This window comes from Salmo salar, chromosome ssa01 (genome assembly GCF_905237065.1).
Source record: "Salmo salar chromosome ssa01, Ssal_v3.1, whole genome shotgun sequence".
NCBI lineage: Eukaryota > Metazoa > Chordata > Actinopteri > Salmoniformes > Salmonidae > Salmo > Salmo salar.
In genome coordinates this window covers 57,850,489-57,877,546 of record NC_059442.1, presented here as the reverse complement: position 1 = coordinate 57,877,546, position 27,058 = coordinate 57,850,489, and the positions used below count along the sequence as shown (strand labels likewise).

The window sequence follows — 27,058 nt, the reverse complement described above, 5'->3', positions numbered from 1 at the left end:
CTTCCCTAGTTGTAGAATTTCAGTAGCCTGCACTTATAAAGAAAGGATACACACACTAACAAGCGCAAACACACACACACACACTTTTCAGTCACACTCATATGGGATCGAGTGGTTTGAGGACTCTCAGTGAAACCAGTACCTCCTCTCAGGCCAGAGGCATCAGGGGAGAGAGCTCCAGAAAGCTCCATGCAAAGGTCCTCCATTAGGGGTTTAAGGAGCAACAGAGGCAGCACATCCAGCTCTGGGGTCTGTGAGAACAGCCCTGGACCTTGCTGGTCTGATCTTCTCAGAATTGTACACTCTCTGTGGGGAGCCATGTGCAGGGTGCCTATGTGAAGTCTCTCACTGCCCCCTACTGGTGATATTGGTGATAACGCAGCACCCACCCCTGCCTTCCAAGTATAACTTCATACAACTTTATTTTTGAATTTGATACCTTTGGCTTTGTTCTCTCTGACCACCCGTCTATCTGTCTTCCCCCTTATCCACATCTCTCCCCTCCCGAAGGGTCAAACAACCCAAATCAATGGCGGCCTCTCGGCCTGCAATACCTCCTCCGTGTCACTAGAGGCGTCTGGCGAGACAAACTCCTACTCAGGGTCGCCCACCAAGAGGCAAACGCCAAGCCCCGGGGGCAAGACGACCCCCACAAAGAAGGCGCAGTATAACACCCCTATTGGGCTGTACTCAGCTGAGACCCTGCGAGAGATGGCTCAGCTCCAGGAGAGCCACAGAGGAAAGGGCTCTGCAGCAGGCCTCTCAGTGGGGTACGTAACCAAGTGGAAAAGGCCAGGGAGCCTGGTAGTAGCAGCAGCAGCCAGGGGTGGCTAGGCCTGTTTAACCCCATAGTGGAGAAGAGGGGGTTGGGTACAAGCTCCGGGTAGAAGTTGCCTGTAGTCTCAGGTGTAGGATCAGCTAACCCTCTCCAAAACCTTCAACATTTGGAGAACTCCCCCCCCGAACCATAGATCAGTGTCTATGTCTAACTTCAGCCTACTCCAAGGGGTTCCAGCCTACTCCACCCAGTCCCTGCTGCTCTGCCCTTGTGGGACAGAAGGATGGAAAGAGTCTCAGAACATTCAGATTTAGCTGTGTATTCTCATCCTGAGCTGGCCTCTAGAGAGCTTGGTGCCCCCTGTTGGTCCTAGTGATTCAGGTTGCCCCAGATGGGAATGTGCATTAGAGGCAGCACGGTCCTTGTAAACCCCCTAGCTCAGCCTGGTGGCCGTCCTCCAGGTAATACAAAGAGCCCACGGGAGATTAGGTGTCCCCTCTGCCGAAATACACGCCGTGACGTCCCAGACAAGCCTTACAGTACATGTGTATCTGAAGAGATCAACCAAACCATTGCTTTAAACGTGGCCAAGGTGGCTGAAGTGACTGCACAGTGAGATCGGGGATCGTTTTTTAGTACGTGTCTGACGTGCCAATGAAATACTAATAGCGTCATTTTAATATGAGAAAGTCCGAGGTGAATCGCTAAGTGCAGTGCTATATCAGTCTTTGTGGTGAACACGGTGCGCTAGCGTTCCTCTAGTGCTAATCTTAACGAGACTTCAAACAATAATTGCGGAGATTACTCTGTCACCGTCCCGACGGTCCAGGGCAAGCACCTGTTCTTGTCATCTCTTTAACAGGCCTGGTAATGGCTGGGTTCAGGTTTCTCTCTCCTCTGCTGTGCTAAACATACACTACCGAAATATATCTGCCAGTCTCATCTGGCCCTCTCGCTTCACCTCTCTCTCTCCCTTTCTCTCTCTCTTTATCTCGCTTTCTGTCCTCATCTACAACACATCATAGTCGAGGATGAACATCAACAAAGGTGAAAACCTCTTTGTCACTGATGGCTTTCACTGTTGCATTGTGTGATTCCCAGTGAACTCAGTCAATCTTCACCCACTTCTGTCTTTTCTCCTGTCCTATTCTCTCATCTCTGACACACATTGCGGCTTGCCTTTCACGCCACATGAGCAACCTTGTGGAGGTGGATTGTCGAGTGTAATTGTGTTGTTGACCACTGTCTCTTTCTCTCTTCTCCACTGCCGCTGCCTCAGGTTATTTTCAACACTCCTGCCAAGTTAGTACTTCCTGGATGTGGTGTAGTAGCGTGTGTCCAAACGATTGTGTGGTTTAGCTGTGTGGTGTAGTGTCATGTTGTTGTTCTTGTGTCAGTCTCTTTGGTGTGAAGTGGATGTGCATTGTCTTGGCTTGCTGTGTAGTGATTCTGCCTTTTGAGATGGATGAGCAGTTCTAGTGTCGGTATTCATAATGACCTTTTTCGGTTTGCGATGTAAAGGTCGTCAAAGTCCGCCAGAGAACGTCTAATAAATCTTAAACTCAGTCTCATGAAAGAAAAACAAAAAAACGTTGCCTGCGAACCCTCACAGACAAGATCCCCTGTTCATTAATAGTGTTTTTGGACATTTTTTTCTTAGAGAATAAAGGTCATTTTCTGGCTTAATGCTAAATTCTCCCATAAGCCATCAACCATGTACATATGACATTTAGGTAGAGAGTGTGGAAGTGTGAAGCTTCCCATTGATAGATGGGTAATACGATGTATCGATGTAAGAGAAGAAAAAAAATGAGAAAAAAAACGATAATTTGCAGATCATTTTGAAACTCTGCACGATGCAATGGTCCAATAAATGATCCTTTCTATTTTTGCAACTCGACAATGCATGCTTGCATTAACATCTCCATTTGCTCTTTTATCTTGATCAGTTTACTTGTGGGCCAGTTGTAGAACACCATCTGAGCCTGTAGACTGATGCTCCCACATACCTGGGAGGGTTGACCTGTGTATCTTGAGGGAAACCTGAGTGTGTGTGTGTGTGCAGATATGTGAGCTGTGCTGTGCCTGCTCTACTGAGAGATTTACTGTAGACGGCATGTTTTCTGTGTAACATACAGCGCCTCTATGGCAACTGATCTGCCTTTCTCTCCAAAGCCCCGCACTGTTGTAGTAGCCGGGTAGCAGATCTCTCGTGCATTAGCCAACTCTTTTGTTGTGCCACCCATTGTTGTGCAATGCATGATCATGTTCCACATGGCAGTACACACGACAGAGGAGTTGGCTAAAGCACAAGCTGATCTGCTAGCAGGCTATTACACTGTTGAACTTTCCATCTCACACAACTTCTCCTTCCACTACCACCCTCCTCCTTCCCTTTCCCCTCTTTTCCCCTGTATCTTCCCTTCTTCTCCTCTTCACCCTCCCCGTCACAACCCTGCCGCCTTCCTCCGGACCCTCCACCGCTCTCCACAACAGCAACGAGTACATCCCCAACTTCAACCCCAATGTGCTGAAGGACACTGCCCTGTCCACCCACAAACCCATCGAGGTGAAGGGTCCTGGGGGCAAGGCCACCATCATCCATGCCCAGTACAACACCCCCATTAGCATGTACTCCCAGGACGCCATCATGGACGCCATCGCCGGACAGTCCCAGTCCAAGGGCCACGAGGGCGGGTAAGACCCTCCTTCCTCTGCACTCCCTCCCTCCCTTTCTTTGTCTCCTCCCCCCACCCACTCTTACTAGCTTTCCTACCCAGCCTGCATGACTTTAATACGCTCTTAGAAAAAAAGGTGCTATCTCGAACCTTAAAGGGTTCTTCGGCTGTCCCCCATAGGAAGAACCATTTGAATAACCCTTATTGGTTCAAGATAAAAAACCTTTTTTTCTAAGCGGGTAGTACCCCTCCTTTCCTCTCCACTGCTGGCTGTGCTGAACTAGTCTGGCACTGCAGCGTAGTGTAGGCGCGCTGGGCTGGAGAAACTAAAACCACAGACTGACTTCATCAGGATGTCTTATCAGGGTCTAATGATCTAGGATTGTTACCATCCTTTAAAATGGTTGTACAGTTCTGAATGTCCTAAGTGCCTTCTGTATGTGTCGAGAAGGAGCATTCATGCAACACAGATTGTTTGTAAAAGGTAGCAGTGAGACCTGTGTGTTCAAAGGTGGTGTTGGTTGTGTGTTGGTGCAATGCTCAGGTTGTGACTGTTAGTTTTGTGGTTGTATTACTACTGTATTGCCTGGTGCTGGAAGGGGTTTGGTTTTGTGGTTGTATTACTACTGTATTGCCTGGTGCTGGAAGGGGTTTGGTTTTGTGGTTGTATTACTACTGTATTGCCTGGTGCTGGAAGGGGTTTGGTTTTGTGGTTGTATTACTACTGTATTGCCTGGTGCTGGAAGGGGTATGGTTATGTGCACCAAGGCACAGATGTAGTATATTTATAAAGGCGTATTCCTCGTTACAAAGGCAGGTCACCTGTTGCTGTATTCAAGTGTATTTGTTAGATTCTTTCCATCTTCATGCCGTGCTCACCGTCAAGCATAAAACCACCAAGTTAGTCACCAAGCCTTCCCTGAACCATTTACATATCCTCACCCATGATTACCTTTCAAATACTTGGAGATCTCAGTACACACATCATATTCAGCTAGTTACTGTTGCAAAATGGATCATTTCATGAAAGGGACCGTAAACTCTTGATTTGTATCAGTCAGTGTATGTAAATACGTAGACACACATGCTTCCTGTAAACAGGCAAATTGTTTTGTTCATATGTGGAGAAAAGCGTCCTTTTTCTGGGTTAGTTTGAGGAAAACTAAGGTTCTCACTCTGACATCCCCTATGGGATTCATATCTAATCCTCCCTCTCTCACTTCCTTGGTTCCTCCACAAACAACTCCATCACTGCACTGTCGATCCCACGCACCATGACATGCTGCTCTCTCCCCCCCCCACCCCTCTTCATCCATCCACGGCTCCACCTCGCCTGCTCGCCCTGCCCCACCCCATCCCTGCTGTACAGAGAGGAAGTCCCAGCCGGCTCCCCCTTGGCGTAAGTAGACCGCTCTGTGACAACCTACGGAGCACAGCCTGTGTGCTGTCTCTTCATATCCCTCCGCCGCCTCCTCCATGTCCGTTTCCCTCACTACTCTTTGCTTGTCCACCTCGCTCGTCCCAAACCTTCTCTCTGCTAACCCAATACGTCCTCACACTGAATGGAGGGTCTGATTTTGTTAGCCATGGCAATTTTCGACACACACCACCAATTGGCGTAGTTTGTGGGTTGATGGAAGGACGTCTAGAATTGCCGGATATTGCCTCTGCACCCTTAATCCAATGATGACGTCATAGTTTGACGGGGGTTGATTGCAGAGCAGCTGTTTGTAGAGAACATCACTATATGGTGTGTAGCTCTTTATCAATGACTATCTGATTACTAACAAACAATTTTCCATTCAGTTGGAAAATTGTGCTGAAATTGTGCTGTTTTGAAATGTATCGAAAACATCCATCGATTTAGACGTTTTCATGCCATACATTATTTGAGTTTTTAGAAAAGCACAGAGTGAGGTGCAAACCGATATTGCCTACAGGTCAACCACAGGATCATAATTGTGTTATTTGGCAGTTTCTCCATCAATCATTCCCCACTCCACTCATTCCTCCAGTCTCCATAATGTTCTGGTCATGGTGTTGCAAACCGTTTCTTTTAAAGGGTGTCCACTCCGCCGCTGGCTACACAGGGATTCTTTATGTTTCAAGGCTCTCTGTAAAATAGGTTTTATTGTCTGCTGTGATGTTATCAAAAGTCAATTCTCTCTTGAATTGCAACAAAAAAGAAATGCATGATTTATATGGATATAAAAAAGGAAATTAACGGAGGAGGGCCTCAGCTAGGTGGCCAGAACTACTCTGACCCTCCTAATCAGTACTCAGGGAATGCGCAGCTGACCAGCAATAGTTATGCCATGTACCAGGAACTACACTGGTTTAATAACGACACTAAACGGAATGTTCTGAGCTCTTTCCTCCTCCTGCTGAAGGTACACTATTTTTGATTTTTTTATTGTTTGAAATGATATTTCTGAAGTATGCTGTTGAGGAAAGATACCACAGGGTCCAAGCTAGCTAGTAGCTATGCAGCCATAATGCTTCACATGCAAGCTTCTGAAAATAGGAAACTATTAGACAGCTTTTTAGCATTCCATCACTGGTTTGTGTGAGCGTACGCTGGCGGATGCTCCTTTTTAATGTCCAGTTTTTAAGCCCCTCTCTTGCAGCTCCCCTTATGCAAGACCAATCCTGTTTTTGACATCACACTATGAAATAGGTCTTCTCCCGATTCCCCTAAATGCTCCTTAGTCATCCAAGCAGGCTACACAAGTTAGTTATAGTATATGTATACCCTCAGACATGCCCCAATAATAAATCATCACCACTGGGCTGCAGTTTCTGAATACTGTGATCAGAAACCCGAATAACAACCCCCAAACCCTATACGCCCTGATGGCGATGGTGGGTAGGAATTAGTGGCAGTGTGACGAGCCAGCCCTCTCTCTGTGGTTCCAGTTCACTCCCTGTAAAAGACGCTCAGGTAGACAGTGCCTCCCCAGTGTATCAGGCTGTCATCAAGACTGCAGACAGGGACACGGAGTTGAATGACTGGGCCCGCAGCTCCTCCCAGGTGCAGTCCAAGTCCTTCCGCCTCCTCGCCCACATCACGGGAACGGAGTTCAGTAAGTAGTGTTATTCTATTTCTGTTTCATTTAGATTAGTCAACCCTTCTTACCCTGCCAAACACTCAGTTACTGATGGTTCCTCTTCTGTCTTCTTCTTCTTCCCTCTCTCTCGCCCTCTCTCTGTCTCTCTCTCTCTCGCTCTGTGTCTCTTTCTCTCTGTGTCTCTCCTGTAGTGCAAGACCCAGACGTGGAACATCTGAGGAAATCAAGGTAGGCAGCTAGCAGCAGCGACCGGTGGCCTAGCAGAAAAGCTACATTTAGGCATTGCTCCAGACCAGACCATATGAGCCCAGAGCAGAGTTCCTGCTGTGAGCTAGGAGGTCAAGGGTCACAGGGTCACTCAGCCCTGCTTCAGGCCCCAACTCCACACCACTCTCTGTGCTGAACTTGAAGGTTAGCATGTGACTCATGTCATTCTGAGCCAACAGTAAGAATAGTCTGAAGTGTATCGATACTGCAGTGCCCCTCACATGGATTACAAATAGCCCTCATGATGAGCTTACACAAGTTCCCAGCAGTCTGTTAGACTCTTCCAGCTGAAACGACACAGAACGTGGATCACTTTTTTGTTTTCTCGTTAGTGATTTCTCATGCCTGAGATAATTCATCAGGGACCCTGATACAGTATAGTGCAGGACATCATAGACCCACCCAGGAGTGGGGTTGATTTGTGTTTGTGGAGAATTTGGAAGCCCCCAGTGCACTCTTACCCTCACAGGACTCAGGCAGGGGAGTGGAGGCCACAGTCCCTAACCCATCTCTCATCCCCCCTTTTCTCCCTCTCTCTTTCTTCCCCCTTTTCCTTTTTGTCTTTCCTCATGCCACAGGGAAAGGTTTGACACAGAATTTAAAGGCCCACGTTTTGCCAAATTGAAAAATTGGCACAATGGCCTGTCTGCTCAAATCCTTAACGTGCCAGAAAAAACCCTGGTTTAAAAGACGCGTCAGACCCAATGTAACTGTAGCAATCAGAGAAGGGTAGAGCAGGTGAGTGAGGAGAAGGTCAGGCTAAAGATACTGGAATGTGAGTTAGTGGAAAGAGGTTTGTTCAATACTTGTTGATCACATGTTGTAATGGAGATTTTAGCCCAATGTCATCTTTCCCTCTTATTCTGGCTTTGAAAGTTGATCCTAGTTTTCAAAATTAATTGCAGCGGTATAAAAAGTTGGATTGTATTTCAACCTTAAATTAGTACTATTTGAGTTTGACATTGTGATATAAGTATGAATAAAAGCGATACCACTGTGAATGAAACACATTTTTCCTTTGGTTGCTTTTGTATCAGATTTTTTTTCTCTGAAAAGATAAGAGATTCAGTTTTGATGTAGCAGTTTATAAGCTTTAAATGGAAGTTATAGAGGAAATAGTTGCTTACCTTTAAGGCATAGCAGCATAACACCCTCTTAGAGACCATAAACAATTATAGATACAGGTCTAGGATCTTAATTTGATCACTCTTTTGTTGTTGAGAATTTTCCTGCACCGCAGGAAATGCAGATGAGCTTCATGATTTAAATAAATTAACTGAAAACACTCAATAACACAGTTATATTAACAGTATTGCACTTTTCATGTAGCCCAATTTTGACCAAGTAATAACTTAACCACCAATCAAGCAACAATATATGGACTAACCGTTCAAATCCTGTTGATGCAGGATTATTTTGCTGTGACAATACTGGTCAAATTGAGATCCTACATCTGTATGATTCATCAAAAACTCTCAACTAAAATCAGTTGTTTGTTTAGAAATTCAAAGCCATTCCCAAGGAACCATTACATAGAACGTAACAGAGATCTCAAGGCTCCAAAGTCGTAATTATTCTTAATATGAATCACTCACAGATGAAACATGGCTTGTTTGTTTCCTTATCCTCGGGCTCTGGCTCATTGGAATTTGTGGAGAGCAGCAAACCCTTGCAGCCTATGAGAAAGTGAGGAATTAGAGAATTGCCCAGAGAGAGTGAATGGCATAAAGTAAAGTGGACTATTACAGTGATAATCAGGAGTGCTGCCTGCATTGTGCATTGCACTGACTTTTTAAAAAGATTAAAGGATAGGCTCCAGTCTGGCTCATGGCCAGATGGCCACATGATTACAAGTATGACTTTAATCAGAGGGAACATTATACATACGTACAACTTGACCTAGACAAAACAGAGATATTTTATATAATGTAAGTGGCTTTGGAATATCTAATAACCTAGCTACATTGCCTCATATAGAGTGCAGTGGTGGAAAAAGTACCCAAATGTAAAAGTAAAGAGACCTTAATACAAAATGACTCAAGTCTTGAGTAAAAGTCAAAGTATTTGGTTTTAAATATACTTAAGTATCAACAGTAAATGGAATTGCTAAAATATACTTAAGTATCAAAAGTATCAAATTCCTTATATTATGCAAACTAGACGGCACAACGTTTATATATTTCTATTTACATAGTACTTAAGTAAAAAATACTTTGAAGTACTTCTTAAGTCGTTTTTTGGGGCACATTCCAACACTCTGACATTAATTTACAAATGAAGCATTTGTGTTCAGGTAGTCCGCCAGATCAGAGACAGTAGGGATGACCAGGGATGTTCTCTTGATACGTGAAGTACGTGAATTGGACTATTTTCCTGTCAAAATGTAATGAGTACGTTTGGGTGTTAGGGAAAATGTATGGAGTAAAAAGCTGACCAAAAGCTGTACATTGTTTTCTTTAGGAATGTAGTACTTTAAAGTATTTTTACTTAAGTACTTTACACCACTGATAGTGTGATAAGATATTTATGACAGATAACATCATTCAATCACATTGAGATTGGATTCCGAAAAAGTTCTTTAGAAAGACTGTAGAAATAAACCAAGCTAATGTTCATATTACCCACAGAAGGATGAACTGACGTGCTTCATTGGTACACCATTTAGAAAACAAGGCTTTGATCTTCTCCACACATGCCATTTAGTCTGTTACACGGAGCGATTACTGTATTATTATTGTACTCAGCCATCATTAGCTCTAATATAATCATGCCATCAATTGTGAGATTCCCTAAACAGAGGTCAATATTATGTTGATTGTCTGTTATTACATAGGAGCAGTATTATATCAACGGTCTGTCCATTTAGGCCTTGTCGAGGCAAGAGTCTCTAGCTGCTACTATAGGGAGGTCAGATGTGGCTGAAGGGACTATCATATCAGGAGTACAGCCGTCAGACAACACCCTGTTGGGCGTCGTCCCGTCCTCCCGCGTAAGAGAGGAGAACAGGAAGTCAAATATGTGAGTAGTGAGATTTGGCGAGGCCATGTTTGAAGGCGTTGAAAGCCCTTTGAAAGGTAATTCTGCTTGTATGGTTGTCACATAGGGGAGCTGCTGTTACTTAGCTCTGCTGTGGGCCGATGAATGGATTATTAATGCCCGTCTGTAACTGTTGGTAACCTCTGCTAACTGCCTCTTCCCTTCCTCCTCACCTCCCCTGAGAGAGATTTCCACCTGCATGCAATGCATGCACAGGAAGACAGTGTGTTTGCACTGGAGTGCCTCTGGGTGGCTGACCCCCTCTCGCCCTTCATCGCTCCTCCTCTTCATCCTCCTCTATCATACACCGGCCTCAGTCTCCGTCCCCCAAAACAGAATCTCATTCTCCACTTCAGTTCCACTAGAGTATTCTAGGCCTCCTGTACCTCACTCCCTCGCTTTATTTCCAGCACAGATTCAAGAACTGACACACCAAACATTCCTAAACATCAGGACAGGCGTCATTGCTTCACATCAAATTTCGGCACGTCACTACATGGCTATCCTACTCTCTCATCCCACCCTCACCGCCAAATTAGTGGAAGGTCATTCGGTGTGTGTGCTCAGTTCCCATGTGGTCGGCAAGATTCTTTCTTTTTTTTTTTTGCAGTTGGTGACTTCTAGGGCCCATTTCAGGGGCCTAGTGCCCATGTGACTTCCCATCTTCGTATCGTCTCTTTTAGAAAATGATATTGTTTTGGAAAGCGTCAAGGACCGTAGGGGTCGTCTCAATATTATAGATAAGCTTGTGACAATCGGCCGACACGAAGTTGTATTGTAGGTTTAATCCATGGGACCAATCACAGTTCGGACCGTCAAGAAGGTAGAGTTGATTCGGGCCTATGTACCATTCGAGAATCATGTAAAGGGCACAGAAGGTGAGGGGGTACCTGTTGACAGCTACAGTATGTGTTTGTGTCGGTCTTCATGTTGTGTGTCTGACTCATTGCGTTCCCTTGTCTTAGAGTCTTGCCTGTAGCACCTGTTAGTCAGTGGTTTCCTCATCTACTACAGCTCTGCAGTAAGCCATCTCCCTCCCTCAACCCCCACTCACAAATCCTAAACCTCCATGGTTAGAGCTCACTGCTGCTTTGAAGTAGCTGAACGTGGTAATATACATACCTGTTTGTTGTACTAGACCCATTTCCCCTGCCTTGACTAGCTGTAATCTCAATTATCGTCCTCCTAAATTGCCCGTAAGAGCATGGTCTGGTCTCTCAAACGCCTGCCCTTGCTTGCCCATTTCACCAGTATCATGCAAATACATGCCAGTGTTTGCCTGCCTAACCCGGAGTGGTCATTCGGTCCCAGAGAATGAGGAGCAGAGTGAAATTGTAGTTGAGAAGGTTGCCTGCCCATGGAGCTGCCTTACTAACCCAGCTGCTTTAGTGGGAGCAATCACAATTCCCCTATGTTGACAGTTGTGCCAAGCAGACGTTACCAGACATAGATTTGTTGCTCTTCAAAACTATCCTCAAGTTTTTCCTTTCCACAGTGAAAGAAAGTGAGAAATTTAATGGCTTTAGTGTACAGATTAAGTCATTCGAATTCCTAACTGTTTATAGATGAAAGAGTGGTGCATGTATGCAGTCTTCTATCTTTAACATCTCTCTGTCAGGTGTGGCCTCTCTCTTCTTCTCTCTTCTTTCCCCCTTCCCATTATGTTGTTAATCTGAGGTAACAGATTTTGATTTCAGCCTTCAAAGCACAATATCCTTTCTATGCCCCCAACTTGAAACACTCATTCCCTCAATACATCTGGAAACGCATCACAACAATTCTGTCAATGCAATCTATTGATACAGCATGGAGAGGGTTATTGTGTTTTTGAAGGCCAGTGTCCTATGTGTGTACCAAGTGAGCTGCACAGGATGTCTGTTTATATAAACCACTTGTTGTGAGGAAAGTCTGTCTGTGCCTATGTGTGCGTCTGTATACATGGCTGTCTGAGTTCAAATAGAGATCCAGTAGTATTGGAGTTAGATGTCTGTACCGATGCCAGATAGGCTAATATAACGTATACCCTAGAGGGGTCCACAATTACATTCAGCCGTGGGCTGATTGTGAGCTGATGGTCGGGGGGCCAGAACATCCAGTAGTTATAAATCGTTTGTAAACTGTAAATTGACTGCAAGAATCCCAAACAGATATAATATTTGACAAAAATATTTTTTATTTCCAACCTTGATTACATTGGGATACCATGACATATGCTTCTCTATTTATGTGTGGGAATGCTTCGGAACAGATTTCCTAAATTAAAATTTGAGCTCATTTTCTAGTGATTTTACAGTCTTGGGGAACATATTTCCTAAATTAAAATCACATTGAGCTCAATTACTGGTGATTTTTGTATTTTATTAAAGGTCCATTGCAGCCATTTTTATCTCAATATCAAATCATTTCTGTGTAAAAATGTACAATCTTACTGGGATTGTTTTCAATTAAAATGTTCAAAAAGAAACAAAAATAGCTTCTTAGCAAAGAGCAATTTCTCAAGCAAGAATTTTGCTAGGACTGTCTGGGAGTGGTCTGAGCGGGAGGGGAAAACTTAAAACTAGCTGTCATTGGCAAAGAGCTTTGGATCTTTCTTTCTTATTGGTCTATTTACTAATTTACTGCCTGATGAAGTCACCAGGCAAGCCAAAACTCCATCCCACCACAACAGGCTGAAATTTCAGGTGGTCTTTTCAAACAGCTCTTATACTAAAAGGGCAGTATTATTCCAATCTCATAGTGTGGGAATTGTATTTAAAACACAGATAAATCACGTTTTTGACTGCACTGGGCCTTTCTAAAAAATGTTTTTTTTTGTTTGTTTATTGCTCAGAAAACTTGGGGGGGCAAATTACATCACTCGTGGGCCGAATTTGGCCCACGAGCCGCCTATTGGGGAGCCCGTGGGCCAAATTCGGCCCATGGGTGATGTAATTTGGCCCCCCCCCAAGTTTTCTGAACAAAAAACAAACAAAAAAATGTTTTTTTTAAAGGCCCAGTGCAGTCAAAAACGTGATTTATCTGTGTTTTAAATATAATTCCCACACTATGAGATTGGAATAATACTGCCCTTTTAGTATAAGAGCTGTTTGAAAAGACCACCTGAAATTTCAGCCTGTTGTGGTGGGATGGAGTTTTGGCCCTACACGCCCTACACTCCCATCAGATAAAAGTGACTTTGTAGCGGTCTCTCTAGCTGAAAGCAGTTAACGCTACAAAACTTTGTTGATGAAAACTTGGTTGGTTGGATTCAGAAATAATAGTGTCTTTAGTATCTGTGTGACTGTGGCCTGTCCTGTCCTTGTACCCAACCTCAAAGGCACTTCCTCTGTCACTCAAACTGAGAGCGCCTATCACCTGTCTATATGTACTGATCCTTCCACCTCCCCTGCCGACACACCAACACTCCACTCCGTACTCCACACAACTAGCCGTGAGACACACCATAGAAAGACACACTACAACCACAACCTAGGAGCACTTGCTAACCTCACGGGTTCACCAAAGAAAGTGATGAGGGGTTAAATGACCACCCGAGACCACTGTTTCTTGACCTCTCTCTGTGCCACACCACCTCCCTGACATATGACATTCCAACTATCCCTTCTATACCTGCCTGTAAATGTCAACAGGAAGAATGGACTAGCGACATCAATCAAGAGTGATGTCAAGAGTGGGGGGGGTTCAGAGAGATGTCCAGGAGAAGAGGTCAGGGTGATGGACGTGAGTAGGGGTCAGCCATCGGTCTACCACCATCAGGCTTGTTGCTGCTAGATGCCTGCCATCCTCTGTCTGTCCTCCAGCCTGGGCAGCTCCCCCTGGGCATTGCATTCATTCCGTTCTCCCCTGTCCGGAGTGGGGCAACCTCAACCCCACCTTCTCTCTGTCATTCACTCAATGTTTTGGCCTCATGTCCAAGTCAGCTGTGTTTAAATGTCAAAATCTGTTCGTTTTTACTTAGGTTTAAAGGTCAATTCACAAATGTTCTGTAGTGTGCACTCATTGATTATGCCATGCTGACTGAGTGTTCACATTTTTCTCTCCTTTTTTTTGTTGCTTTTGTTGTAATATAGTCTGTTTAATCCTTTCCCCAGCAGGGTTCGTGGCTGAAACTCTCCCGACACCTTAGATTGTCTCTGATTATATTATATTAGTATGATATTCTATACCATTACAAATCAATGTTTAATGCACTGTGTTAATAAAGTGAAGACGATGCATATAGCCTGCTTCATCCCAGTGAGATGGTACCCTCTCTAACCCTCTCTCTCTGGCCTTGGACATGATTGATGAAGCTGGCTTGTCTCGACACAGTTATTTAATCATTCCCCGTTATGCACAATCGATTCCTGCAGTAGCAGCTAGGCAGCTTTCCATTATACAACCAGATATCACTCCACTCAACCCCGCTGCCAGTCTCTATACGGTCTCCAGCGACTCACCCGAAACCTATAGTTCAAATGTCCCTTTTATCTTATGAGCAGATTGCTTTCTTTTTCTGTGAGGTTTTTATTTCCTGCATAGGGTTTTTTTGCTCACCTCGAGCTCTAACTCCTTATATTGAAAGAGAAGACTCGTAAATAATTGTAATTGATTTATTTTTCTACTCTTTTTCAATTTGTTCCTTGATGGACATCCTTGCATTGGGCTGAACAATATCAAGGCTTTTAGTTTTGCGTGTGATTGAGGCCATATATCTTTACAGGTCTATTTGTGCTGACATGAACTATCTAATTCATATACACCTAGCCCTACATGGGCTGTTTGTAAATATGATTTTCGGCTACGGACTGCTGATGGTTTTCTCTCAATGCAACCTAACCTCTTATGCAGTAGCCCTTTTGAGCATGCTCCAATCTCTATCAGCCCCGCACCTGTCGCTCTGCCTGCTAGCGCTGCTTCGCCCAATCAGGTGGCTTCACCTGCTGCTTCGCAGTCTCCAGAGCCCGCCCCCGTACCCCCTGAACCCACCCCTGAGAGGTAATGCTGTGTGGGTTGAAAGTTTTTGTCTGTTGTGGTTTCATTGTCCTCCGCCAAGTGAGTGCTCTTCCTTTTCTTTGGTATGTACCTATATTTGTGTGTGCACTTTCATTGAGAGTGACTGTTTTGTTCTGATGTCTCACTTTTTCCGTTTCGACTGTTTCGATGTGATTGATTGAACATTTATTGAAATGTGTGTTTTTGTTTTTATGTTCCAATTAGACTTGGAAAACCTTGATTGTACTACATGAGTGGTTAGGTGAAAGGTTTCATGAGCAGCATGCATTTTAAAGTGGCTTTGGGTTTAGTACATTCACAGGGGAGAGTGTCCATATTCAGTGTCCAAGGTAAGTCAAACAGTCTGATGATGCTGTGATCATCTGGACTGCGTGGAAACTGTGAGGAGAGAGACACTGGGAAGACTTGCCATGTCTGTGAGCGGTGTGAGAACAGAGAGCCTCAAGGCAGTGGAGTACTGTAGTCATGCAGAGCGAGTCTGCCAAACCCATCATCCTTTAACCCTTAACGTCATCATCATCATAACAATCCATCCATCTTAAACTTGTTTTTTATTTGACCAGCCTTAATACAATACAACAATGACCGGGGCCTGTGCAAGCTGTTGCTTCTATGGTTGGTCATCACTGCCACCGCCCCCCATAGGAAGCAGGCAGTTCTGTCAAATCTAGAGAGAGTTTGCAGAGTGAACACAGTCAATATGTCACACAAAGCGTTCCCCAAATTCCCTTTCCTAGTTCCCCCAGAGCACGACCTCCCTCTCTTGATCCTTCCTGGCTGTTTTAACTCTACTCTGTCCTCTGCAGCGAGCAGCCACCCCCAGCCACCCAGACACAGCCAGTGGCCCCTGAGGCCCCTGCAGTCCCCTCTGGGGCACCCCGCCACCTGACGCATGCAGCCTCCCATATCTCGTCTGCTCTGATTACACAGTCTAGGTACAGTTGTCACTCAATCACTCCCCCTGTCCCAGTTTCTACCTTTTATGTCAGTCAGGAGATAGGCCACTGTGTGGATTTGGTTGAGATAGGAGGGGGAGAAGCAGGTACAGATGCTCGTACATATTTGCTATTTTATGGGGGGCCAGAGAAGAGGTTTGTGAGGAATATGGATTGGGTTGGGAGAGCTTTATTTTCTGATGCTGAAATAGTGGATGTAAGAGTATACAGGGTGTCAAACAGGATTTATTTGGATTGTCCACAATAGATGATCTATAGATGCTCAAACTATTAGCAAACTACCAACTGCAAGTCAGTTTATATGCAACAGCTTGCTAGGGTTGGCGAATAACTCTCTTCGACATAATTACATGAGCCAGATATTGCATCTTGGTGAAATACCCCAGATCACCCCATTGGACCTCAGAACCTTCAATGGGGGTGTCTGAGATCATTTTCTTAGACTACTGGATTAGGTTTTTGGACCATCGAGAGGCATGGTGTCTATACTACTTTATTGCACCCTCCGAAAACTATTTTGGACCATCACAGCAGATTAAATGAATTTCCATGTAAATGGACAATAAAGTATATCATATCGTATCCATGAATGGTGGTTTGTCAGTAGGATTAAAAATCACATAAAAAATGGTGTCCCATCTACTTGCAGGGTACCACGAAAGGCCATACATATTGAGATTGGGCAGATACGATAGTTATTGTTAGTGGGCAATTTGTTGACAGTTAGTTGAACATGTATAAAACATCTACTAAGGACTCTCCAACTAAAGTGTTACCTTCTATTTTGCATTACAGTGTAGTATTTCAGAGGGTTTAAGATGGCATAACAAATTCTAAGTTCTCATTGTGTATGTGGAGGGAATTGGAGTGAGCCCTAAACCGTCTCTCAGACCTCTCTTGTTGGCTCTCGTTAAGAAACAAGGTTTATAAGCAAGGGCCACCGCCCACCTCTGCGCTGGAGGCTCTGTCAATCACCCCAGTGTTCCGAACCAGCACTTTGCCCAAACGAAAGCGCACCCTGCCCTCTGGGAAACCCAAGCACCTGAGGTACACACGCACCTGGACAGACTGACACAGTGACAGAGATACTGACCACGTCACAGACAGTGGGGTGCAGAGTTGCTTAGGTACGTGGGATAGGGGACAGGAGGGTAAAAAAAAAAAGTCAACTTTGGGACACTAGCCGGATCAAAGGCGCAAGGCCATGACTGCAGCGTTGCTTCATTCGCATTGGCCATGTTTCATAAGAAAATCGGATTATTTACATCTGTCGCAGCATGAAAAGTGGTGCAAAATTAACTGCGACAGCCCCAATTGGATACATGCTATTTTATGGGACAGCAATAGGTCGGTGCAACTTTTTTGCTCGCCTGCACCGGGTCCAACTTCTCTCCAAAAGCTCTTTGCATTAGCTCTCTCCATTATAGCTGAATGGATAGGAAAATGTCCACGAGGCTTGATGTGCAGACTGTACACTGCAGATTGTCTAAAGGGACAAGCAGAGGAATGTAAGCTCATGTGGGGGTTTGGCAGCATTTGCGATTGCTGACTGAAGTTTTTGTTTGACTAATTTGCACCTCTTTCTCCACAATGTCAATATTCCCTTCACAATTATTAATGGTTAGATATGTTTGACCCCAATATAAAAAAAAAAAAAACATTTAATGCTGAATGTAGCTAACATCACGCTGAGGTTGACTTTTCTGACATTCCATCTCTCATCTAGAATTTGCAGGTCACCCTGTTTCTTCCATTAACACACATACAAAATCCCCACAGGCCCGTTCAAGTCTGGACCTTTGCATGTCATAGTAAGGAACGGCGGACTCTCGGAGTTGGTATTAATGGGCTCTGTTCAACCTGTGAAGGCCACATAATTAGTGATATGAGAGTAGTTCACGCGGTAGTGCACATAGTAGTCCAGTTAGTGATTGTACCACCTTGTGTGATGGCGGTAGCTCCTCTATCCCACGCTCTCCCATGCTCACTCTGCACGTCACTGCTCAACTGCATGCTCACACACTGGCTTGACTAATTATGATCTGGGGGGGGTAGTTTGTCATAGAACAGCAGAAGGGCGTAACACTTGGATGTCAATCACAATCATTTGTATCCTGCAAATCAGTGATGTACTAAATCGTTATCTATGGCTGTGATGCACCATTCTAGTCCACTACTGAATGGCTAACTGGTGGCTACAGGCAATAGCAGCTGTTGATCGATGTAATGCTTCATAGTACAATAGCTGAAAGGGTCATATTATGTGGGCTAGAATGCTGTCGAATCTGGTACAAATTGAACACAATTTAAAATGTGACACTTATCACAAAAGATGACTATTTTCTGTGCTTGTATAATACCCTCTGATTTGTCAGTGTCTATAAAATGACCTGTTTTGCTTTGCATAACAAGGGGGTTTATGCTACTTATGACTCAATGATCCCCAAGGTTGTTTGGTTCAGCCAACCATTGTAGAGGGTCAATTTTTTTGTTTTGTATCAACAGCTGTGTTTTAATAACGAAAGAAATAAAATCTAACCTTTAATTTAATAGTGGTATTTTATAGGGATCTCCTGGAGCCAGTGTGTTTACCACAGTTGCTTAAAACTGTGAAGGCTATATCAACTCATGATGTGCAGTGAAGGGTGGTTTGAAGTGAATTCATCTCGCCTGCATGGTAGTGTGTTTTTGAGAAGTGGTCCTGTGGCTCACTTGAAAGTTTCCTAATAATTGTGTCATTGAAAAGAAAACAATGTGGGTTGGATGTGTTACCAGGAGTGTGTGTGTGTGTGTGTGTGTGTGTGTGTGTGTGTGTGTGTGTGTGTGTGTGTGTGTGTGTGTGTGTGTGTGTGTGTGTGTGTGTGTGTGTGTGTGTGTGTGTGTGTGTGTGTGTGTGTGTGTGTGTGTGTGTAGTATCAATATAGTTTCCTTGAATGATGGGGATAAATACAGATATGGTATGTAGGAGCTTAGATGTGTATTGATTTGGTTTGGCAATGTTAGGATCATGGATTTTCAGAACCTGTTTAATTTTGTCTCTCTAGGATATATATATATATTTCCTTTGTGTGTGAATGTGTGCTCTCACAAAGGTATTGCTATGAAACCAAGTTCACCTATACTTCAAAGAGACTGCTGATTGGGTGCTGCCCTTTCTTCGAAAGCTACACAGCTGACTCTGTGGTCAAACTAGGCTGACTGACTAGCAGTTAGAATGAAACTGCTGTGATCTGATAATGTTACAATATGTGAGAAATCCGACGACTCTTACTTTCCTTCAGTAAACAGTGGAGAAAAGTTACATCTGCACATGCAATATTTAAAAACCGGATGCCATTATCGGAAACGAACTCCTTGGGCAGCACGGCATCATACAGGTATAGGTGTACATGGCCTTCATCCAAAGAGCTATTTTTGACCCGTTTTTGACCCTTGACCCTTTTTGTTTCTGATGCGTTATAGCTACAGCCTGCAACAGTCTGCCCCTGGTTACAGCTCCCAGTACAAATCCTCAGTCTCCAGGTACTTCTGTGGGGAAGTTTATCCAGATGCCACTCTCCATAGAACATCTGGATAGTGTGCTTCCTTCCCTTATTGTCAACATAACTTCACTTCTGGAATAACACACCCTTATTCCCCTCCCTCTGTTTTTAGCTCGAAAGATGAAAATCGTGCTTTGACAGTGTTCATTTTAACCTGCGTTTTAACCTCCCCTTTCTTACAAATATGTCAAAACCTGCTTCTCTCTCCTCTCAAATGAAATCTGTTGGCGACTCTGTGAATCTCTCTCACTGCCATAACTGAGGCTCTCTGTTCTAACACTGTTTCTCTGATACCAGGCTGTCTTTCTCTCTCTGTGTGTGGGTCTCTGCTATATTAAACTCCCACTAACCTTTGAGTTAAACGTGTCTGGTGAAGTGGAGGAGCTCCAGGTAAGACTCAAAACATATGTGGACACTCAGTCAGGAAGGAGAGGGGTGGCTGTCCAGCATTCAGTGCACTAGGTTTAATCGTGAGGCATAGTGCTAAGTCTCCTTATTAGTAATTGGTACTTGTAGTACAGTTTCCCAGTTTAGATTGTTATATTGTCTAAACTATGACAGAAAGCAGCAGAACTGATAATCAGACTAGTAGAGATATGTTTCCGTCTAGGTGGTGATGATGTCACTCAGCTTCTTGTTTATCCTTCTGCAGCCAGTATGGCCAGGCTCCCCCCATGCAACAAGCCCCTCCCATGTACCAGGGGCAATCCATGTACCAGGGGCCTCCCATGCAGCAGGGGCCTCCCATGCAGCAGGGGCCTCCCATGTACCAAGGGCCTCCCATGCAGCAGGGACCTCCCATGTACCAGGGGCCCCCCATGCACCAGGCCCCGCATATGCAGCAGCCTCCCATGCAGCAGCCTCCCATGCAGCAGCCTCCACACATGCAGCAGCCTCCACACATGCAGCAGCCTCCTCACATGCAGCAGCCTCCTCACATGCAGCAGTCTCCTCACATGCAGCAAAGCTCCATCCAGATCCCTGTGGGCCCTCCCCCCACCAAAGGTGGTCAGCACCGCCTGCATCGTGCCAGGTAGTTACAGCAGGTGGCGCTGTGTGACAATTTGTATGTGTGTTAACAATATGGATAGTGTTGACTTAACCGGGTGTCTCTTTGGGTCATAGCTCCTGCCCCTGTTCCACCCCAAGCCGCCGCCCCTGAACCCCCCTCCAGCAGGCCCCCCTGGATCACTGACGACTCTTTTGCCAACAAGTTTGACCCCAGCAAGACCACCAGCACCAGCATGAAAGTGCCTGCTCTACCTCAGAGTGCCCCACCAGCACCGGTCTATATCCCACACCCTGGCTCTGCCCACACCCCTCACTCTGCCCCAAGCCCTGCCTATAACCCAAGCCCTTCCCCCTACAACCCCACCCCTGCCCCTTTCAATCCCGTTGCCCGGGGCGTTGCCCAAAGGGCGGAGCGCTTTCGCTGCCAACAGCAACAGAGCACCCCTCTGTGGAGCCTGCAACAACATGATCAGGTAACAACAACAATACACTGAGTGTACAAAACATTAAAAACACCTTCCTAATATTGAGTTACACCCCCCCTCCCCTTTTGCCCTCAGAACAGCCTCAATTCATCGGCGCATGGACTCTACAAGGGGTCGAAAGCATTCCACAGGGATGCTGGCCCATGTTGACTCCAGTGCTTCCCACAGTTGTGTCAAGTTGGCTGGATGTCCTTTGGGTGGTGGACCCTTGTTGATACACACAGGAAGCTGTTGAGCGTGAAAAACCCAGCAGCGTCACAAACCGGTGGGCCTGGCACCTACTACCATACCCCGTTCATAGGCCTTCAAATCTTTTGTCTTGCTTTTTCACTCTCTGAATGGCACACATACACAATCCATGTCTCAATTGTCTCAAGGCTTAAAAATCCTTCTTTAACCTGCCTCCTCCCCTTCAGTGGATTTAACAGGTGACATCAATAAGGGATCATAGCTTTCACCTGCTTTCTGTCGTTACAGGGGACCCTTCCTGGTGGCCTTGGGTCGATCCTGGCACCCAGAGGAGTTCAACTGTCACTATTGCCACACATCGCTGGCAGACTGCAGCTTTGTGGAGGAGCAGAACGCAGTGTACTGTGAGAACTGCTACGGAGAGTTCTTTGCCCCCACCTGTGCCCGCTGCAACACCAAGATCATGGGGGTAAGATGACAGACCCAAACACAGACAAGTACAACGCACACAAAGTCACTTTGTGCGTGCATACACCTACACATACACCCACACAATAACCTTTTGTCCCTGTGTTTTTTGGTGTGCAGGAGGTGATGCATGCTCTGCGGCAGACATGGCACACCACCTGCTTTGTGTGTGCTGCCTGTGGCAAGGCCTTTGGAAATAGCCTCTTCCACATGGAGGACGGGGAGCCCTACTGCGAGAAAGGTACTTTAGATCAATGGAATAGCATGGCACATAATGAAAAGCCCCATGCGTCAAATGTTTCCTTTAGAGCCCAAACTAGCTCCTGTATGTTTGTCATAATGTCCTCTGTGAAAACAGCTTCTGCAACTGAACTACATTGGAATTATATACATAGACATTTTTTTTTTACGCATGTAACTTTGCTACTGTTTGCACTTTGCTAGTGTTTTCACAATCTATGCTTTCTCTTCCAGATTACATTTCACTCTTCAGCACCAAGTGCCATGGCTGTGACTTTCCAGTAGAAGCTGGAGACAAGTTCATTGAAGCACTGGGTCATACTTGGCACGACACCTGCTTTGTCTGTGCGGTAAGAATGACTACAGCGCTGTACAATAACCCATGTTCCTGCTGTATAAAACGGTTATTATTCAGATCTCTTGGGACTACACCAAAAAAAATATTGCTTTGTGACATTCACAATTATGTCCGTCTCCCACAGGTGTGCAATTTGAACCTTGAGGGCCAGCCCTTCTACTCCAAGAAGGACAAGCCCCTGTGCAAGAAGCACGCTCACGCCATCAATGTGTAGATGCTCCATCTGCAGTTTTATGGGGTTTTGGGCAGGTGCTTACGTAGCTATGCCCAAGCCTTGGCAAAGAGCCCTGTAGAGGGCATTGATGCCAGTCAAAATGATGAAAAACACAAGATGAAGATGATAGCAACAAGATTGACTGTTCAGTAAACTGATCAATCAGGCGTGACAAAATTTAAGTATTTTCATTGGTACTGAAATTCAAGACAAAACGGCCTAAAATGCTGCAGCCCCCCACCCCCCGCCCCCCCCCCCCGAACATGTGTTATGTTTGTATTTATTAATATCACTTACAAATGAATTATATTATATCAGAGAATTCTTATGTAAATTCTTTGCTACTCCACTCAGGTCCTGGAGGGCCTCAATCCAGTGAGGCTGGAGCAAAAGCCTTAGCAGCCTACAGACACAGGCAGACTGAGTGGAGTAGCAGGGCAATCAGTAAATAAGATGCCTTATTTCACAGGAACACTGTGTGCTTTGTTTTGAATGGAAAAAACCCAAATAGCTTGCAGTGAATGTAATAAAACCGTTTTAGTATCACATCCAGTAGATTAAACATGACGATGCCTCACGCTGACATACAGAGCACAGAACGTGAACCGATACAATACACTGTAGCTTGACACATGCAGGCCTACGGGTACTGTTTGATTTCACAGAGGTATTATTAAAGTGACAGTTTAGTAAGTGATATTTATTGCATCTTTGGCAAAGTGTTATTTATTTACATAGAATAAAACGGAAGTATAACATCCATGGATGTTTTATATTGCTGATCAAACAAAACAGTTATATTTGGACTTTTGCTGAATTATTTAGTTTTGTATGAAGTTGCATCATACAGAGGTTCACAGTATTATATGAAGAACCTGTTATTCACTCTTTCATCCTGGATTTATTTATTTATTATATACAAAGATGGTGCTCTGTTACATTATGATACAGTAATACTATACCAACGTTGGGGATCCAGGTAGAAGATGAGACAACACTTTGGCTATATTTGAACACTTTATGGGGTAGGGAAGTTAGGTTTTTGGAATGTGTCTCATAAACGGGATTTGCTCCTGACTGGAAATCAAGGAACCACTCTGTGTCTTTTATAGTATGTAATGGGAATTTTGGGGAGGTGCACGGATGGTGGACCAGAGCCAGATGGATATGTCACAATGGGCCGCCGGACTACTGTGTCTCCGCGGCTTTGGTCTCTGAATTGCACTTAAGGGAGCCAAGCTCTGGCCTGGGGTCTTACAGATACATTTTACACAACAGATGTCTATGCATGGTGATATGCCATACACCCGTATGAAGCGCTTCATTTAAACAAGAATGTATAGGAAATATCTGTCAAGGCCAAAAACAGCCAAACACAATCATTTCTCTCTCACTAGCACACACACACCTTAAAGGTCAGTTGAGACAGTGTGCTTGTCTACAGACTTTATACTTTGAGTTTATTTTATACATCTTTGTGTATTTTCTGTGTTTGTGTAAGTGTGTGTGCATGCATGAGTTTTGTACATGATTGTCAGTGCATGTCTACTGAGGCAACATCAGTATTAGTTATGTATCTGTGCCACTAGAGTAGCAAAGCATACTGTGATTTTACATAACACTGAGAACACTACACTGAGTACTTTTGATATGCATACTGTATGTGTGTAGATCAACTGGTAAGAATAAACCTTACATGGTACCATTGGAGGGAAATGAAGACGGGCTTGAATTGTTGCTAAATAGTTGTTTACTGAAAGTTCAGCGTATTGAAACTAGTTGTATAGTTTCCAACCACTAGAGTGCAACAGAGTGTTGACACCATTCTGCTACTTGGCATGCCTCAGACACTAGTCACTATATAGTACACTCACTGTATGTTCCCTCTGTCCCCACTCCAGAAAACACTACAAAGCCATTTGTCACCCCTGTGGACTTCGTATCCAACAGTTCAATGTCAAGCTTTTTTCCAGGCCTCATGTATCAACCAGCAATGTCATTACATTAACTCCATAATCAGAAATTGTGGACAGCGTAGGGAAAACAATTGTTTGGATTATTTAGATGGTTCCCCTTTAAAATAAAATAAAAAGAAGACTATTGAGTCAACATGATGATAGAAATGCTGTGCATCCCGTTGAGGCTATTTTTAGACAATCAAATATAGTGTATTTTGTGTCACCTGGTATCTGAAGGACCATGTCAGCAGCCCAAAATGTCAATATCACTGCTTCCAATGCTCACACGTTTCCTCTGTAGTCAACATTGGCTATAATAACCCCATGAAAGAATAGTTAAGGACATATTTAAGGAGGACACAGTTTTATAGAATTTCACAGTCCATTCCCAAATGACTATAACTTCTCTCTGCCATCAGGCATTCATTCCATTTAGGTAAGAGGCCTCTGGTGCATCTCTGTCCTCTGTAACGAGAGACTTAAGTAGCCTTCATCGTTCTCTTCACTCTTGACACTTCCCTCCCTCCTGGCTAGTTCTCACTAAACAGTCTATATGGCACACAGGTTACTTTTCTATGACACTGTATTAAGACAATCCTTTTCAATTTCAGGCTGCTGAGTGGTCTTTTAGATGTTGGTTCACACATTATTTCTGTTTGTACTGCTGTTTAGTAAACACTTGTGAGGCTGCAAGATGTATATCCAATGTGCAAAAGGGATTGCTTCTTCTTCCATGTTCTGTGTTTTGATCGGGGAAGGTATTTTTTTTTCTAGAGTAGTATTTTTGTATTAGAATAGGTATATACTTGGCATGAGATAACAACCACACTCTTAAATCCGATCATTGATTTGCTTATATGTTTTTGAAGCAGTAACTGAAATACGGCTTTGATCTTTGAGTAGTTGTAGGCCGTCAATGTTTTTTTTTCTTTGGCATGGACTGTGTGGGAGGAATAGGGTTGTTGTCATTGTTCTGTTGTACATTATTAATAACACATGAATTAGTGGTTCATCTCTTGCTGCATTTGTACTTAGAACCCTATCGTCTATATAGACAAGGTCTTTTTATGTGGAACGTTGATGTGTTTGGATTGTAACCCCATATTTCAAACGACTCACCCTGCCTGGCCTACCATAACACTAACTAGACTTAGAAATAGGAACACGTTTTATGCATTGCTTTATTAAGTGAAATGCATCTGACTGCTATCAGAACAGAGTTACATGGAGAAAGGATATACCTTGACGATTGAAGAATTTAACAGGAGTCTATCGGGGTGTGTGTGTATCTATCTTGGAAAGGAAATGGGCTTGATTTCGTCTCTCTTGAGAACTTCCTGGATTGGACAATGTTTGAGGGGCCTTAATTTATGCATGCTGTAGCCTATTAAATACCATGACCTTAATTTATATTGTTCAGCAAAGACTACGAATCACCATTATGTTTTTGTTTTACAACCACAAGTATGCCTGTATTACCAGAGTCAATGTTGATAGGCTGCTGGTATCTCTAGATCTCTAGGGAGTTGTTCCACAAAATGGGTGCCTCTTGCGTCCATTTGATATTTAAGTAGAACTTGTGCAACAATATTACATTTTAAAAGCCTGTTATATTATATGAAGTGCCCTTTTAATACAGACCATATGGAGAATCCAATAAATATATATTTTTTTTTTATGTGAATAAAGGCAACCTAAAGTGCCAAAATTCAGCATTTTGATGCCCCTCCATCAACCCTGTGTCACTTCTTCTAGGAAGATTTCAACCCACTTACTCAAAACATTTGTCACCATCATTGTAAAGCCCTAGTTATTTTTGTTGCTTTGACAAAGTAATTTGAAGATTATTTATTTCATGTGATTATTGATTCATTTACGCCTGTCCCTCATTTTCGTGATCCCTGTTATGTGAACTGAACTTTTGTTTTAATATGGTGAAACTATTTATTTTAAAATATTTTTTTTAAAGAAACATTTAACATTAATTGTCAAATCATAGTTTAAAAGCAGGTGATATGGTTTGACTATCTTTGGCCATTTTCTGGTGTTTTGTGGTGGGAAACTGAGCAGGTCGAACATAACACGTCAACCCAGTTACCCATAGATAGACAGGCTAGAAATGTTTTTTTTTCTCGGGAAGCTGATATTCACTTGCCACTCCCTGTTGCACAGAAGCGTCCATTCCCCCTGTCACAAGGGGATTTGTGGTTGATTTAAGAAGAAATAGTCAACCCTGTTACTTTATTTTGATTTGATTTATTTGGCACTTTAATAGGCCCTTTCTATAGTCATTTTTGTTATTTAAAAAACCTCTTGAGATGAGAACATGTTTTTTATGAATTTGAACATGTCCTCTTGACAATGTTAAACTTTGGTGAAATTACACTTCTCAAAAGGCACTGAATTGGTGGAATGACCCTAGGATGGTTTGAATCTTTGAAATTTGTCAATAAACATTTTATTTCACAACGTTGTCTTTCACCTTGATTTATTATTCCACTTCCTTCTCACCCTTATTCTTCCACTTTCTTCCCAACTTTATTCTTCATATCCTATCCTCCTCTTCATCTATCTCCTCCTCCACCTTTTTATTCTCCATATCATCTCTCCTTTATCCATGTTTTTCAATCCCTCTTATGTCCACACTTTGTCCACCTCTTTCTCAATTTTCACCATCTATCTGCTTCTCCAGTTTCTCTATATACCTCTCAAGCTCCATCTCCTCCCTCTCCTCTCCACGCTTCTTCCCTGATTTTTTTACTCTCCACGCTCTTCTATTTGTGAGTAGACTATTGTATGCATGTGTCAAACAAAC

General features: G+C 43.9%; 1 protein-coding gene and 1 pseudogene across 5 annotated transcripts in view; both read left to right on the top strand.

The window, feature by feature from the left end:
- The window catches only part of LOC106606152 (LIM domain-binding protein 3), a 62,361-nt gene extending 42,414 nt beyond the window's left edge, over positions 1–19,947 (top strand). Inside the window, exons 4-9 of one of the 4 annotated variants that reach the window (XM_014202295.2) lie at positions 2,058–2,080; positions 3,275–3,475; positions 4,826–4,855; positions 15,629–15,757; positions 16,694–16,825; positions 19,241–19,947. In XM_014202295.2, the coding sequence (XP_014057770.2) occupies positions 2,058–2,080; positions 3,275–3,475; positions 4,826–4,855; positions 15,629–15,757; positions 16,694–16,825; positions 19,241–19,355 (630 nt within the window). In that variant the 3' untranslated portion in view covers positions 19,356–19,947. The other 3 variants (XM_045720359.1, XM_045720362.1, XM_045720348.1) reach the window with 3 other exon arrangements.
- Positions 6,373–26,712, top strand: LOC106606142 (LIM domain-binding protein 3-like; annotated as a pseudogene). The gene is made up of 8 exons (XR_006770199.1): positions 6,373–6,539; positions 6,716–6,752; positions 19,973–20,353; positions 20,446–20,804; positions 21,294–21,474; positions 21,594–21,714; positions 21,948–22,063; positions 22,196–26,712. The product of XR_006770199.1 is annotated as an LIM domain-binding protein 3-like (transcript).
- Positions 26,713–27,058: the final 346 nt, after the last annotated feature.